The sequence below is a fragment of the Narcine bancroftii genome, chromosome 5, assembly GCF_036971445.1.
Source record: "Narcine bancroftii isolate sNarBan1 chromosome 5, sNarBan1.hap1, whole genome shotgun sequence".
NCBI classification, from domain to species: domain Eukaryota; kingdom Metazoa; phylum Chordata; class Chondrichthyes; order Torpediniformes; family Narcinidae; genus Narcine; species Narcine bancroftii.
Window position 1 is genome coordinate 49,753,265 of NC_091473.1, and position 17,082 is coordinate 49,770,346.

Below are 17,082 nucleotides of genomic sequence, written 5' to 3' on the forward strand. Positions count from 1 at the left end.
TGAGTTCAAAAGTCATGAACCACACTTGAAAGATTTTGTTCAGTTCTGGTCACCTCATTACAGGAAGGATGTAGATGCTTTTTAGAGGAGATTTATCAGAATGTTGACTGGATTGGAGAACATGTCTTATGAAGCAAGGCTGACAAAACTCGGGCTTTTTACTTTGGAGCAACAAAGGAGAAGAGGTGTCATGGATACAAGAAAAACAGAGGGTTATGGTTGTAAGATAGGAAAGGATTCGTTTGTTGTAGACAGATTGGTCCAACTTCATGAGCTGAAGGGCCTGTAATTGCTGACGACACGAGGACACTCTTAATTGCTGACTGCCCATTTCTTTGCACAGACGCTGCCTGACTCACTGAGTTCCTCCAGCAGTTAGTTTTCTGGCTGGAAGCAGTAACCTTATTCATAAACACCAACTAGTAAAGCAGTTGAGGCAGAGATGTTACTTACAGGGCAAGGAGATTCTCTCCCGTAAAGGGGTTTTTGGGAGAATGACAATGGCTGAGTAGACCTAAGGAAGAGAGGACACAATTAGAATGGGTGTGGGGGAAAAAAAACACTCCAGCAGATCATAAATCCAAGTGGGCAAAATTTAACACCATAATACTATAAGATATAGGAACAGGTTGGCCACTCACCCCATTGAATCCACTCTGCTATTCTATCATGAGTTGATCTATTCTCCCACTCAGCCCCACTCACCTGCCTTCTCCCCATAACACTTGATACCCTGATTATTCAGATACTTATCAATCTCTACCTTAAATACACTCAGCAACTTGGCCTCCACAGCTGACTGAGGTAGCAAATTCCGATGGTTCCCCACTCTCTGGCTAAATAAATTCCTCCACATTTCTGAAGTTGTGCCCTCCTTTTCTGGATACCCTTACCCCACCATGGAAACTAACTTTGCCATATCTACTCTGTCTAGGACTTTAAGCATTGGAAATGTTTCCATGACGTACTCCCTCATTCTTCTGAACTCCAAGGAGTACAGCCCAAGAGCTGTCAAACATAACACCATAACTTCAATGTGCTAGGAATATCTAAGGGACTCCGCAAAAATGCAATCAAATACATAACAAAAAAAATCAATAGCAAGCCACACGAGATTTTCGGGCAGGTTCCCATGTGTTTAGACAGAGGAAAATTTGAAGGTAGATACAAGAGACAGTAGGTGCTGGAACCTCGAGCAAACTATAACCTGCTGCAGGAAATCAGTGGGTCAGGGAAAGGGAAGTTTTATGGAATATTTTAAAAGAGGGATATAGAGGGTGAGGGAAGTACATATTTACAGAGTCATACAGCATGCAGACAGGAACTACAGCTCAACTTGCCCATGCCATCCAAAATGTCTCACACGGGTGCGCGCGCGCGCATCCAACCTGCCTGTTTTTGGCCCATCTGACCTGATTTTACACTCAGAGGTTTAATCCTTGACAGATGAAAATGTGATTTAAAAAATAGGCTCTGGAGCTCAGAATTAGAGAGGCATACAAATCTCAGATGAGGGTTAAGAATTCTATGAAATGATGTTGTTACTTCACTGAGAGTCAGTGTGGGTAGAGGACACAGGGTTGTTGGATGAAAGAGGTGTTAGGGACTAGTTTGTTTATCATCAGATGAACCAAGGTGCAGTGATAATATTTGTTTTATGAGCAGTCCAGCCAGACATCCTATACATAGTAAAGAAAATAAAACACACAAAGTACAGGTTCTCTATTCAGCGGATTTTTGATTTCAATTTACAGACAGTAGGAAGTATTCAAAGCAGCTGTTGTGGTGATCAAAGCACTGAGAAAGCCATCAACAATACGTAAACAGAGGCAAAATGTAGTGGTGGAAATAGGAAGCAGCAAGAATGTCACGTGGACAAAGCCCAAAATTCATCCTGGTTCAAATCTCATTCTTTTGCTCACCATCAACTTCCTGGAGGAAAAAAAATAAGCATTTCCTCTCTTTTGTGGGCACTAATGGCCACATAGTGTCCCATTGGCATCTCCCTCAAGGAATGAATTAAAAAGGTCAACAGCTGCTCCTGCTCTGATACTTAAAGGGACAAAGGCCAAAATGAACAAAATATAAACTACAGCTCGCCGCCTTGAATACTTTTTTTTCTATGTTATTTGATAACATTTTTGGAGAGTCCTCAGACCTTACTACCACATTGAAGTTACACCGCTACAATAGCTGGTTGTGATATAGTGTTTTCAACAAAGAAATATGTCCCACTGTGGTTAGAGAGAAGATTTAAATGCTGTGGCAGAGCTTCGGAATGGAATTCCAGAGTTGTCCTTACAGCTGAAGCCATGGAGAAGTTCCAAAGAATCCTAAATTTGACCAAGAGTACAGACAGGTCAGTGCATGGATTTAAACTGAATGATTTATTGGAACATGCAAAGAGATACAGGGAAAAGCTTCATTTTGTTACACTGTATCTAGAGGATCAAGGCACCATTCTACTTAAACTCTCCTCATATAACGGACCTGCTCTCTCAGGAAACAGTCTGGCATAGCTTGACTGCACTCCCTTTGTTGTAGGCATATCCTTTACTTGGGTGTTGCACACCAAAATTGGCTAGGATATTGTAGTTGCAGTCTCACCAAGGTGCTAGGTAACTATGATGGAATTATCAGATACATCCAGTCTTTTCTCAGGAGTGCAAAAGTACATCTTGGATTCACAGTGAAAGGAGAAATTAGATAAATCAGAAAGTATTCTAATGACCCTAGGATTGAAAGCTGGCTAAAAGATGTTGCTTTCAAAAGTTATCCAGAATGTCCCAGAACGATCTTAAGATGATTGCTTCTTCAAGGGTTAATGCTTAAAAAGCAATCTGTCAGGGATGAATGGGGGAGTAAAATTCAATGTCCCCTGTTGGAACGTGCAAGGTGAGGGAAGCTAGTTTTAGATGCAATCTCTGGAAGGGCAGATATTAAAGGGTTAAGAAAGCCGTCAAAATACAAGTTATAATCACAGCTGGCACAAGAAAAAGGAAATGTGGGTATCATTGCTGCAGACATGACTGAAAAATGAGAAAGCACTGAAGCTAAGGTTAGGCTGGTTGGAATGACATTCAGTCAATAGGTAGAAAATCTGTTTCTTTTCCTGAGAGCTGCATTGGTGCTGCCTGCTAGGAATTGTTGTTTCTGCCAGGAAAGATACTGTGTCCTTGTTATAGTTGCACTGGCTGTGGGGCTTTGCTCTGATGAATTGCTCGATTGGTTGAACAACTCTATGGAATATAGAACATTACACCACCTTTCAGCCCACAATGTTGTGCCAACCTATATTAACCTATCCAATAATTCAAATCTTCCCTATCTCACACCCACAACTCTCTATTTATCTTGCATGCATGTGCCTGTCCAAGTGTCTTTTAAGTGTCCCTACTATACCAGCCTCACCACTACCCCTGGTAATGTATTCCAGGCACCCTCTGTACCAGCTTATATTCATGAAGTCTTCTGCAGACAATAGTCACTAACATTTCCACACCTGCCTCCTGAAGTGTTTCTGATCTGTCAGACATGCATTTTGGGAATTTTCCTTATTATGATGAGAATTCTTCTGTCATCAGCTGTGGAGATCTTCCTTGGAATATCAGTCCCTTTGCGAGTACTGAGCTCACCAGTACGCACTTTCTTTTTAATGATGTTCCAAACTGTTGATTTTGGTCATCCGGTTTCCTACTGAAGGTTTGGCGGGAGGTTAGCTGTCCACTGTTTGTTACCCCTAATATAGGAGTGAATCAGGCTGAGTTGATGTCCATGTGGGAGAGAGAGAGAGAGGGCTACAGAGAAGGAAAAGGGGAAATGAAACTCATGATAATGTTCAGAGAGCTGGCTTAGACTAGGGCCCATGGCTTTACTTGTAGGGCCCTGTGGCCTTCTTCCTTGGACAGCTTAATGGCCTCCATCCTTGAGGGCCCCATGTCCTCTTTACTTGATGGTCCCATGGGCTCCTTCCTTTCCATTAGAAATTACAAGAAATGTGGGAAATATGAAGGATTTCAACAACCTTCACCTTGAAGTCTCTTTGTCTTAATATTCCTTGATAAGAAGAGGATGAATGAGAAGGGTGAAAAGATTCCTACAGGAGGTGAGGTGCAAGGAAAGAATAAATTGGATTGGGAGACATTCTAGATTTCAATGGAAGATTCAAGGAGGGTAGACATCTTGCAGGCAGAGAATCAACATTTGGTAACTATTCCAATGGAAACAAATTAGAAAAGCAAGATACTTTGGCACTTCTTACCAGAAAGAAGAAACAGGAGCTGGCGAGCCAGAAGTGGCGACCTCCATGACCATAGACATTGAAGTCCTCTGGAGACAAATGTGCATCAGGATACAAGATCTCCAGGGTTCCCTGGAAGAATGGACAACAGAAACATTGATGGAAATGTTGAGAGATACAGAAAAGTTTATTTTCATCTGACTGTACATATATAACTAAATGAAACATTGTTTCTCTGGACTATGAAGCACATAATAATCAAAATTTATACATCATGATATGATATACAGAGTATCATATATATAATATACTGTGTATATATAGATAGATATACTCTATATAGATGCATCTCTCTCTCTCTCTCTCTCTCTCTCTCTCTCTCTCTCTCTCTCTCTCTCTATATACACACACTATAAGCAACGCTCCTGGTAAAGATCGTAAATAGAGGAAAGGGAGATCCCAGAGATCTTCTAGGCCATTTCAATGATCATCTGTGTTGACTTCTAGTTGGATGCTTTGCAGATTTATGTTCTTCATTCCTCATTCCCTCTCTAATTTTCCTATGCACAGTGCTTTTTTAAACCTCCAAAGAAAGCATTGCTCTGGGATAAAAAAAAATGCAGGCAAGGCTGGAATATCGAAAAATTCACAAGTGCTTTGAAATAACAGTTCTACACACTTCATTCCAATGAGAGATGGCTCTGACACGTTACAAGGACTGGAGTGTGGCCACATTCAGGGGCAGCAACGTGGAAGCATTCACAGTGTTAGGCAGCCAATCGTAACTCTAGACCAAGGTGCCTTTGGGTGTCCTTGACAACATTCACCCTTTTTCAGGATTTATACTCAGTGCTTCTGTGTGATCTTGCTGTGCACACATTTTCCAAAGCATTTGCCTCCACAAAAGTACTTGATTGAATTCAACACGTTTCGGAACATTCAACTCGTTGCCAATACTCTAGGTCATGACATTAGCTGTGACTAAGTGGCGCCTCCTTCAGAAGGAGACGGTGGGTTCAAGCCCCAATCTTGAGATTCTGGGGTGACATTCCACAACTGTACTAAGGGAGAGCAGCACCATCTGCCTTTCACAGGAAACTGCATACCATGACTCCAGTTGCTCTCTCATGGAGATAAAAAGAATCTCATCGCATGTTTCATTTTTGAGACCTTTTTCAACAAATGGCCTGGTCAGCCACTTCACCGAAAGTTTGGCTTGGGTATGTGGCAAAACTTGATGAGCTCGTCCAGGCACAGTACACCATGGGTCCTTGTACTTGTCACCTTCTCCATTCCAGACCATTGTCTTTGGGTGGCAAGGCTTGTGTAGCATTTAGTGCGATGCTAATAACAACAGCACTATCAATAATGAGTTCTCCTCATGACCTTGCATGGATTTTGTTTGGGTGCTCTGGTTTCCTCCCATCTTCCTAAATATACGGGATTATAGGTTAATTGGGTGTACTTGGGTGGAACAGGCTTAAATGGCTGAAATCACCTTTTATCGTGATGTAAATAAAATTTTAAAACATTTGAATTTCAATGCAAACCATCCATCCTCGCATGGACCAAGTACTGAACCAGGCTGATGTGATACATCAGAGCTCAACCTGAACCCCGCAATTCTAGTTGGGTCACATCAGAATCAGCTGTAACATCAGTGCTGTTTGCCACATTTAGCTCCTACACTTCCAATGTTAAAGCAGTGACTTAATTCAGGATTTCTGTAACCATAAACCAACTTTCGCATCCCAAGAACATGAATATCACTATTAATGTAAATCTTCCTTCAACCCTCATAGTTTTCTTTTCCACTAATATGGCGAGCTCTCCACTGGCCACCGTGACAGAGGTGCACCAAAGAAAAGGTACAAGGACTGCCTAAAGAAATCTCTTGGTGCCTGCCACATTGACCACCGCCAGTGGGCTGATATCGCCTCCAACCGTGCATCTTGGCGCCTCACAGTTTGGCGGGCAGCAACCTCCTTTGAAGAAGACCGCAGAGCCCACCTCACTGACAAAAGGTAAAGGAGGAAAAACCCAACACCCAACCCCAACCAACCAATTTTCCCCTGCAACCGCTGCAACCGTGTCTGCCTGTCCCGCATCGGACTTGTCAGCCACAAACGAGCCTGCAGCTGACGTGGACATTTACCCCCTCCATAAATCTTCGTCCGTGAAGCCAAGCCAAAGAAGAAGAAAAGAAGAATCTTCTTGAACAAGATTGAAAGTAACCTTTGTCAATAGCTTTTAGGATTTTGATGGGGCAAGTGTGAGCTATAAAAGCAACATGTAGCGCACGTGTAACACAATCAAATATCACGGTGTAGGTTAAATATAATTCTTCTCTGATTTCAGAGTAGGTGATTAAAAGATTGGTTAGAGAAGGGTTACAAGAAGAATGGACAGGTACATAGACGGGAGGGGAATGGAGGGATATGGACTGAGTACAGGTCAGTGGGGTTAGACAGACTAACAGTTCAACACAGACTTGAAGGGCCTGTTTCTGGGCTGTAATGTTCTATGGTAATCTTAATAGGCAAAGCATAGCATTTGGTCAGAGTGTTGGTGAGCTGCCACAGACCTTCTGGTGATGATACTCCCATAAATTCATTGTGTGGGGAATTCCAGAATTTAGACCCAGCAGTAATGAATTGTCAGTGACATATTTGCAAGTCAGAAGGGTATGCAACTTGGCAAAGCAATAATCAGGTGGCAGTGTGACAAGAGAAATCTGTTCACTTTTTTGCATGGAACTCATACATATGCCTTTCAAATTGGACAGGGATTTATGTTGTTTTTAATTATGTTATCTATAAATCAACACTCCAACCCATTTCAATTCCCCACCCCATTCCCATGCTGACATGTCTGACCATGGTCTCATGCACATCCCAACTGTGACCCGCCACAAACTGGAGGAACTAACACCTCATACTCTGTCTCTGTTGCTTCCAACCAGGTGGCAGTAACATTGACTTTTCCAATTTTCATTAGCTCCTTCCTTTTATCTCTCACTCCCTTCCCTAAGGCTCCTTTCTTCCTCCCTTCCCTAAAGCTCCTTTCTTCAACCCCTATCCCTTCTCCTTCTCTTTCCCGATCCTTTTGTTGCCTTTCCTCTAGCTCTTCACTCACAGAGCTAACCCCCTCCCACGATCAATCTTTAGCTTTTCTCTCCTGCCTTCCTATCCATATCCTACCATGGCCTCTTGGCTGTTGGCCTGTGCTCCTCCCCCTCCCCATTCTTCCCTCCTCCTTTTTTTTTTGTATTTAGGTGTCTGTCTACCTTTTGCTCATACCTTGACAAACAGCTCAGGCCCGAAACATTGATTACATATCTTTCCCTCCTCTAGAGGCTGCAGAACCTGCTGTGTTTCTCCAGCACTTTTGTGCATTTACTACAATCATAGCATCTGCAGACTTTCTTGTTTCACTCACACAATCCTGAACTCCCTTGGTACTATACTGAAGTATCAATTGAGGTTATGCATTCAAGTGAGAGTGACACCGATATTCTGACACAGAGGCAACTGCTACCCACAGAGCCCAAGTTGATCCAAGAGCAAAACCACAGCATTGCTGCAGAAAAGTATTCAGACAGACCTGTGTGATTGCATATCCAAGAGCAAGTACTGTTGTTATACTCAATACACGCTTGATGCTCGAGTTACTTTCAAGGTGCCCTAAATTCAAAGAGAATGAAACAAAGACTATTGTCAATGTTATTATGTATTAAAAATAGAAAAATCAATGAAACATTTTGACCCAGACATAGAAAAGTTCCATGACTTACCAAATGCCAGGCCTAGTATCACCACACTCAGTTCAGTCGCCAACAAAAAGAATCGTGAGATCTCCCAAAGAATCTGAGAGGAAAATGTCAAAGAGAAATGTCACTTACAGCATTCCTTACAAGTCAAAATATTTTACTCTTTCTACAATACGAGTCATATTGTTGAGACTCTAACATTTCCAGAAGTAAACTACTGTATTGAATTTCTGGAGAAGGTAAACCATGTGAGCCTGCAACACAATAAGTCAGACAAAGGGGAGAAAACCGGGGCTGAGGATTGCCCTATGAGTGAGAAGGGATCATGGATGGTGAACTTTGTATATTAGGTAAACTGCTCCTCATTAAGGACTTTCATCTAGGAACACAACAAACTCCAACTTCAAAAATCCCCATGTTTTCAGGGTAAAATAGTGAAGGAAATCAATTTCAAAAGAAACATTTTGAATCGAGAATTATATCCTTCTCACCACACTAAAAGCAATTCCCATCTTCCAGGTCATGGTGCCAGAGATCAAAGCTAATCTAAGGCAATATTGGAGCTCTGTTCACCCAAACAACAAGAGCAATGCATTCTTGCTAACTCTGGAATTTAACAGCCAAGTCACCATCTTGTGCCCTAAGAACTTTCATTTATGCAGAAATAGACCTACCTTATCTGTTACAATAGCGACACTGGATGCACTCACTGTCATGGAAACTACAGCTCGCGTGATGCCTACTGTTGCCACAACAAAAACCTGCAGAAGAAAGATTACCCAATTAGGGTGTGCAGTCACAGCATAGAAAAGACAAAAAGAGATGGAATGAAAAAAAGGGTCAAGTTAAAACAACAAAATTAGAAGAAATGCTATTACTGCGCCAGCAACCCAAATCTGGCATTGTCTGTAAGGAGTTTGTATGTTCTCACCATGCCTGCATGGGTTTTCCAGCATGCTCTGGTTTCCTCCTACCCTCCAAAAATGTAAGGGGATGGTTGCTTAACTGGGGAGTTCAGGTTTCATTATCCGGAATCAGCTTCTGCTGTGTTGTAAATACATTGAAAACAAGCATGCAGAATATTACAAAAAGGTTCAGTTAAAATATTGTCAGGCAGCATCATCTTACTAATGAGAAGTCCATTTGGTAGGCTGATACTGGGGGAGAAACTTTCCTTGAATCTGGTAGTGCACATGTTCATGTATCTTTCCAACAATTTTGCTTTCCAGATGCTGCCTGGCTCGCTGAGCTTTTCCAGTTTTATCTGTTTTCTTTTAAGACCTCTTTTCACTTTCTCTGCCAAATCTTAATCCTAATCCATACAGGTTAACCAGTCTATGCATGGCATGACATTTTAAGGCATAAAATAGTTGCTACTATCCCCCACGTTATATCAGAAGAATTTTGGTATGCACAGAAATTTTGTTGCGCCGAGATTCTCAGAAAGGGAGAATTGGCAGAAAAGCCAGAATTTGTTTCCCATTACCAAATCTGCTCAAGAAGACACTGCCTGCTGATTCTGTTTCCTGAGCTACTGATGTTAGTGGCCTGAAGATACTCTCACTGTGCTTTTGAGGAATTACAGCTACAAAGAAATGACCAACATATTGGGAAGATAAATGGAACATTGGCTTTATTGCAAGGCAGAAAGGATTTAAAAAAAGAAGTCTTGCCAAAATCGAGAGTGCAAAGGCTTGCAATCTGGAGCAACACCTTTGGAGGGACTCAGCAGGTCAGACAGCATCCATGGAATTCAATAGACAGTCAACATTTTGGGCTGAAAGCTTTCTTCAGGTCCGGCAAGAAAGAGGAGCAGTTTCTTGCCACAAGTGTACAGGGAATGAGCGAGCTCACACCTGGAGCACATTGACATCCATCTGGTTTTACACAGTCCGACACGCTCTAGCCCCACCCTCCCTGAACCTTAACAAGGTGATTTGCACTCCTTCTCCTTTCAGATGAAGAGTCTTTGACCTGAAACATCTCTTTCCAAAGATGCAGCCTGGTCTGCTGAGTATTTCCATCATCTTCTGGTTTTACTTTAGGTTTCCAGCGTACATTGATCACTGATCAGGGGTTTTTCCATTCAGAAAGATCAAACAGATTGGATCTTTACCCCAACCACCCAGAAGAACAACTGGTGGTTTTATTGAAACCTATGACACTGAAGTGCTTTGACAGTGTGGACACTGAGGGGAACACCGTTTTAATACAAGGGGTTGTCCATTTAAGGCTTGGATGCGGAAGAATTTCTCTGCTGATGGATGTGAATATGGATGTGAGAAAAATAGAGGGTTATGAGTGGGAGGTAAGAAAAATTAGGATATTGTGGACTAGGTTTACACAGGTCGGCACAACATCGTGGATTTAGAATTCTCTAACCAAAAGGGTTGCTATTGAGTATCTCCCAGATTGAGAGAGACTGATTCCTAAAATGAATGTTTATCAGGAATAGTTATTAAAGAGGAGCCAGGCACGGTCTTACTGAAAGTCAGGTTGGTGTGTGGAGAATTGATGGTGCAATGTTTTGCTGCTTTGTTCCTTTTGGTAGAAGATGGAAGGAGAAATCACAGCTAACATTGGGAATGTTTCCTCAGGGTAGGACTAATTACTTGGCCCTGAATGAAATATTTCACTCCGAGATGTTGTTTATTATCCTGCCAATGAGAAATGACTCACCCCCTCTCAAATCAACTAAGCACAAATAAGTACTTGCTCAAGCAGAATCATCTCACAAACTGTTTTCCAATCACAGAGTGGCTTCGCAAAGCAGACTGCTGACTGACTGCTTTGACGACTAATTGGAAATTAATGGAAATCACGAAGAAAGGTCTTTGACCTGAAACATTAATCTTGTTTCTTTCTCCATGGATGCTGCTGAGTGCATCTGGCATTTTCTATTTTTGTTTCAGTTTGAAGGTCATGTGCAGTAGATGAATGCAACACTCTCTTGCAACTGGCAGAATAAGTCTACATGCTGTCCTTTTATTTCCCTGCATTTCTTGAATATAAAACAGAAAATGCCCTTCAGCCCACAATGTAATGCCAATCTATGTATTCCGGTACCTAAAAACACAAAACCCTCCCTACGTCATAACCCTCTATTTTTCTTTCATCCACATGCCTGTCTAAGAGCCTCTTAAATGCCCATCATGTTTCAGTCTCCACCACTACCCCTGACAATGCATTCCAGGCACCCACAACTCTCTGTACAAAAATTACCCCTAATGACTCCCCTAAACTTTCCTCCCCTCACAATGTACAAACGTCCTCTAGTGTTTGCTACTCCCACCCTGGGAAAAAAAGATGCTGGCTGTCTACCTTGTCTATGCCGCTCATAATCATATAGACCTCTATTAAGTCATCCTTCTTTGCTCCAAAGAGAAAAGTCCCAGCTCTGCGAACTTTGCCTCATCAGACAAATTTTCCAAACAAGACAACATCCTGGTAAATTTCCTTTGCTCCTTCTCCATAGCGTCCACATCCTTCCAGCAATGAGGTGACTAGAACTGAACACAATATTTTACACGTGATCTCACCAGAGATTTATAGAGCTGCAACATCATCTCACAAACTTTGAACTCAATCCCTGACTAATGAAGTTCAGCATCCTATAGGTCTTCTTATCAACCTGCGCAACAACCTTGAGAGATCTACAGATTTGGACCCTAAGGTTTCTCTGTTCTTCAACACTGTTCAGTATCCTACCATTAACCATGTAGTCTGCCTTCAAGTTTGACCTTCCAAAATGTATCACCTCACACTATCCAGATTGAACTCCATCTGCCACTTTTCGGCCCAACTCTGCATCCTGTTTAAATCATGTTTTAACCTACGACAATCTTCAACACTATCCACAACTCCTCCAACCTTTGTATCAACTGCTATCTTACTGACCCATTCCTTTACATCTTCGTCCAGGTCATTTATAAAAATGAAAAAGACCAGGAGTCTGGAACAGATCCCTGTAGGACTACACTAACTTCCAAACAGAATACTTTCCTTTACTACAACTCTCTGCTTTCTACAGGCAAGCCAATTTTGAATCCATACAGCCAAGGTTCCATAGATTCCAATCCTCATAACTTTCTGAACGAATCTCTTATGGGGGACCTTGTCAACTGCCTTACTAAAATTCATATACAGCACAGCTACTCCCCTACCCTCATCAAATTCTTTTGTGAACTCCTCAAAAAACTCAATTAGGCTGGTGAGGCACATCCTTCTTCTCACAAAACCATGCTGACTATCCCTGAGAAGACACTTATCTGAACGTTCATAAATCCTGTCCTCATAAATCCTTTCCAATAGTTTGAACATAACTGGTGTATAATTCCCTGGATTCTCCCTATTACCTTTTTTTAAAAATGGGAACCACATTTTCCATTTTCCAATCCTGGCAAAGATCATTGTCAGAGCCCAGTGATCTCTTCCCTCCCATCCCAGAGCAACCTGTGGTATATCTCGTCTGGTCCTGGGGACTTATCAATCCTAATATTTTCTTAATCTCAACATGCTCCAGCACATTAGCTTGTTTTATTCTGACCTCATCTTGACCAAGGTCTTTTTCTCTGGTGAATATGGAAGCAAAATTTTCACTTGTTGCCTCCTTTATCCTCAAGTGGCCCAACCTTCACTCTTGTCATCCTTCTGTTCGTGTATGCATACTTAGGATTTTTCTTAATCCTACTTGCCAAAGCTTTATCATGCCCCCTTCTAGCTCTCCCAAGTTCTTTTTTTAAGTTCCTTCCTGGCTACCATATAATTCTCATGAGCCCTTTCTGTTTCTGAAATCTAATGTATGCTTCCATGTTCCTTTTAACTAGCTTCCTCAACTGTTTTATCACCTATGGGGGGGGGGGGGGGGGGGGAGGGGGGGGGAAGAGAGAGAGAGAGAGAGAGAGAGAGAGAGAGAGAGAGAGAGAGAGAGATAGAGAGAAATGAACTGTTTATCCTGAAGGAGGCTGAGCAGTGACATTATAAAATCATGGATAAGGTAAACAGTCACATTTCCTCAGGGCAGAGGAATCTAAAACTAGAGGGCATAAATTTAAGGTGAGGGGAAAAGATTTAAAATGGTCCTGAAGGATATCCAGAGAGTGGTGGGCACAGAAAACAAGCTGCCAGAAGTGGGTGAGGCGGGGTCAATTCCAACATTAAAAACACATTTACACAGGTACATGGATAAGAAAGGAAAGTTGAGAGGGATTCTGATTAAATGCAGTAGAGCTGGCTCAGTTGGGCAAAGGGCCTGTTTCTGTGCTGTAAAAACTCCATGACTCTAAGAGAGAAATGGTTGAAAAAGAGTACGTGGAGCTTTGGAAGTTGCCCACAAAGCCAAATGTATCCTTTGATCATTTAAAATGATCATTGCCACATTGTTGTAGAATTTAAATTTACAGCACAGTGATCCCGTTCCCCCAAAACAATTAAACCAAAACCCCGGAATGTTTTTGAAGGGTGGGAGGAAGCCGGAGCACTCAAAGAAAGCCTACGCAGACAAGGGGAGAAAGTACTAACTCCTTAAAGATGGTACAGGATTCGAACCTGGGTCGCAGGTGCTGTACTAGCTTTGTGCTAACCGCTAGACCAACCATTCTGCCCACTAAATGATAAGTTTATTGTCATACACATACTGCAAATACAATGTACGTATGCTCAAAATTCTACTTACTGCAGCCAAAATGTACTTTGTAAAAAAAACTTCAATTGTATTCATTCATTTAAATTACAGAAAGATAATAAATATTAAAGCAGATCATAAATACAATTACAGTAGCTCAAGAAAAAAGGTGACATTTTAACAGTACAGACAGGCCTTTTTGTGAGGTCAGGGTATTTTATGATTGGGTAGGAAGGGGAGGTTCAAGAGCCTGATAACCATTGGTAATAAAACAACTGCTCTTGTGTCTACTGTTGCTGGACTTCAGGTTTCTGTACCTTCTTCCCAAAAGTACTAGCGAGGCGGAGACCAGGGTGATGTTGGCTGCCTTCTTGAGGCAGCACGTCACATAAGGTTTATTCATTGGAAGGGAGGTCAGAGGCTGTGATGGACCTGGCTATGTTTGCTGCCTTCTGTGTTCCTGGGCTCTCAAATTACCAATTTACCTGTCAGTAAACTTCCACGCTGCACCAGTCGAAGTTTGACAGAGCATTCAATAACATGCCATCTTCTCAGATTTCTAAGAAAGTTTTACAAATGTTGCTGTGCTCCAAATTAGCTGACAAGCATCCCATATGAGACAAGGATGGCTGGGAAAGGTTAAACTGACGAAGGTCTACAAACTGAAACATCAGTCCCACAGAGATGCTCCTGACCTGTTGACCATTTGTCCACTTCCTGCTTTTATTTTAGATTATCAGCATTTATAGATTTTTTTTAAATTTCACATAAATACAGTGGACTTTTCTTGACTTTGAGAGCACATAGGAGTCTACTTGACCCTTCATGCCTGCCTCACCATTCAATGTGATCAAGGTTGATCTATGCGAGCCTCATGTCCTCTTTTGTGGCAGTTCCCCATAACCTTTAATGAGAACATGGGAGAATAATGTGCTGGAGAAACATTTGTGCATCGCACTTGACCCCAGGACCTGCAGATCTTCTTGTCTGACTACATGGAGAATAAAATGGCTTAATGTAAAGAGATGCTTGATGATCAACACCAACTCTGAGGGCTGTAAGTCCTGATTCCCAATTGTATGACATTGATATTCTGAATCTGTATTTTTGTTCACAGACTCTATTCTTGCCTTCTTTTTCCTGCAGAGGTGAGGTTTCTAATCTTTCAAAACTTCCATGTCAGGTTCCGCCAGGTCCTATTGATGTCGTCTCCTCCCTATATCACCATTCCAGGAGAATGGGAAGATTTCGATCAAAGCTGTCAAATACACTTACATCTTTTGAAATGCAGCAATGATACAAGAACCTTTTCCAAGGGAAATGTCAAAGTGATTATGTGACTCAAGAGACAACAATACGCAAAAGAGGACGGCATTTTCACAGTGCCAACAGGCCATTCTCACAAGTTGAACGAGAAAAGGGCAGGAGTTCTGCCCATGCACTGCTTACTTGAAATCTCAAGTTGGTTTAATAATTTGTTGACTATTCAAAATTTGTTTTTTAGGTCTCCATTATTTGAATTTTGGGGGATAAAAATGTTATGAGCTCACATGCTCTCTGTTCTTTATCTCTGCGCAGAGTTCATTTGTTCATCTCTATAATCAACAAATGAAACATCTCTGGCCTCTCAAGAATGTAAGAGAAACTCAAGTGTTGAAAAAAGAAAGTTAGCCAAGTCTCAAAAGGACCTGATTCTAGATCCACTGTAGAAATTTAAGCCCATAATTTAGGCTGACATGTTCAATGCTTCAAGTGTATACTAGTTCATGTGCAGCCTGAAATCTTGGATGGATGGCCAAAGTACTTTATAACCAAAGAGTAATCACTATTGCAATATAAACTCCCACAGTCTGCAGCAAAATAACCAAGCAAGCAATTTGCCTCAGTGAAGTTGATAAATACTGATCATGCTACCCAGGAGGGTTCTCTTGCTGCGCATCAAAATGCAGAATCCTGCACACTGTGCTGTGCCCTTCAGCTTAGATTTATGTGCCCGGGTCTTTGAAGTGGGTCTCCAGAATTCTAGACCAAGATTGTCGAAAGCATAGCCAGGAATGGTGGGGTGAAGATTGCAAAAAAGGCAAAGGTGAAGGACACCCGCAGGGATACATTCCTCCCTCTGTCCCTGCCAAGTTCACATTGATACATCAGCAGTTGCAGCTTGGAGGTTTGGGACCCTGAATGGATGTAAATAGAAATGTCCTGAGGTGGTGTTTGAAGGATTGTGCACAGTTTTGGTCGATCAGCTAAAGGATGGATATCAATCATTTGGAGGGGGTACAAGAAAATTCACCAGGATGTTGCCGGAACTGGGAGTCTTGCATTATGGGGAGAGGTTGCATAGACTTGGTCTTTATTCGCTGGAGTGTAGGAGGCTGAGTGGTGACATTACAGAAATTCATAATGAGGGGCATAGATAAAGTGAATGCTCCCAGTCTTGTTGCAAGGTCAATGATAGGTTTAAGATGAGATGGGAGAGCAACCTTCTCAGAGAGAACAGAGAAATCTGCAGCACAGTACAGGCCCTTAGGTCCACAGTTGTGTTGACCTAATAACTTCTCTAACAACTGCCTAGAATTCCCTGACTGCATAACCTTCCATTTTTCTCAGTTCCATGGGCCTATCTAGTAAAAGATGCTATTGTACCTTCCTCCACCACCGTTACGAGCAGCTCATTCCATGCACCACTCTCTGTGTGAAAAACTTACCTCATATCAGGTCACCCCTCATCCTCAGTCACTCCAAGGAGAAAAGACCATTCACTCAACCTACCCTCATAAGGCATGCACTCCAATCAAGGCAGCATCTTTAAAAACCTGCTCTGCACCCTCTTTACAGTATCCATATCCTTCTGTAGTGAGGTGACTGGAACTGAACACAATATTCCAAGTGGACACTATCTGGAATTAGCAGCCAGAGGAAACTATAGAGGTGGTATAATTACAAGACTCCATTTGAATGGAATTTTGGATTGGAAGGACTTGAATGAATAGGGACCAAAAGTAGGCAGATGGGACAAGCCCAGAATGCCAACTTGGTTAACATGGACACATTTGGGCTGAAGGGCATGTTCTGTGCTGTTTGGCTCTATGACTCCAGGAGATACTGGGCAGCAGTCTTTAAATTACCTGGTTATCTGACCGCCATGCTACACATAACAGCAGACTGCAAAGTCATTGCAGAGGACTCACCAGTATGTAGAATGTAGTGAAGATGGGGCTCGACGTGGCCCGGATCTTTGCTCGAGCTGATGGAAGCTTCCAGAGCAAAAACGCAAAGAAAAGCACATTTGGGATCAGGAGGAAGACGTCCCAGAACCGAACTCTGTCAGGAGGTGTCGGAGGGAGGAAAAATTCAATAAGAAATATGCAATCCTTGCACGTAAATAAAACATGGAACAATATATCACGGGACAGAACCTTCGGCTTACTGCACCTGTCCCGAACATGA

General features: G+C 42.1%; 1 protein-coding gene across 7 annotated transcripts in view; it reads right to left on the reverse strand.

Moving 5' to 3' along the window:
• Window positions 1–17,082, reverse strand: part of tpra1 (transmembrane protein, adipocyte asscociated 1) — a 74,481-nt gene that overhangs the window by 24,272 nt on the left and 33,127 nt on the right. For 6 of the 7 annotated variants that reach the window (XM_069937366.1, XM_069937371.1, XM_069937370.1 and 3 more), the window contains exons 3-8: window positions 16,824–16,956; window positions 8,684–8,770; window positions 8,034–8,106; window positions 7,844–7,950; window positions 4,262–4,372; window positions 454–514 (exon numbers count right to left, since the gene is read on the reverse strand). In XM_069937366.1, the coding sequence (XP_069793467.1) occupies window positions 454–514; window positions 4,262–4,372; window positions 7,844–7,950; window positions 8,034–8,106; window positions 8,684–8,770; window positions 16,824–16,956 (572 nt within the window). The remainder of the gene's footprint in view (window positions 1–453; window positions 515–4,261; window positions 4,373–7,843; window positions 7,951–8,033; window positions 8,107–8,683; window positions 8,771–16,823; window positions 16,957–17,082) is intronic. The other variant, XM_069937369.1, reaches the window with a different exon arrangement.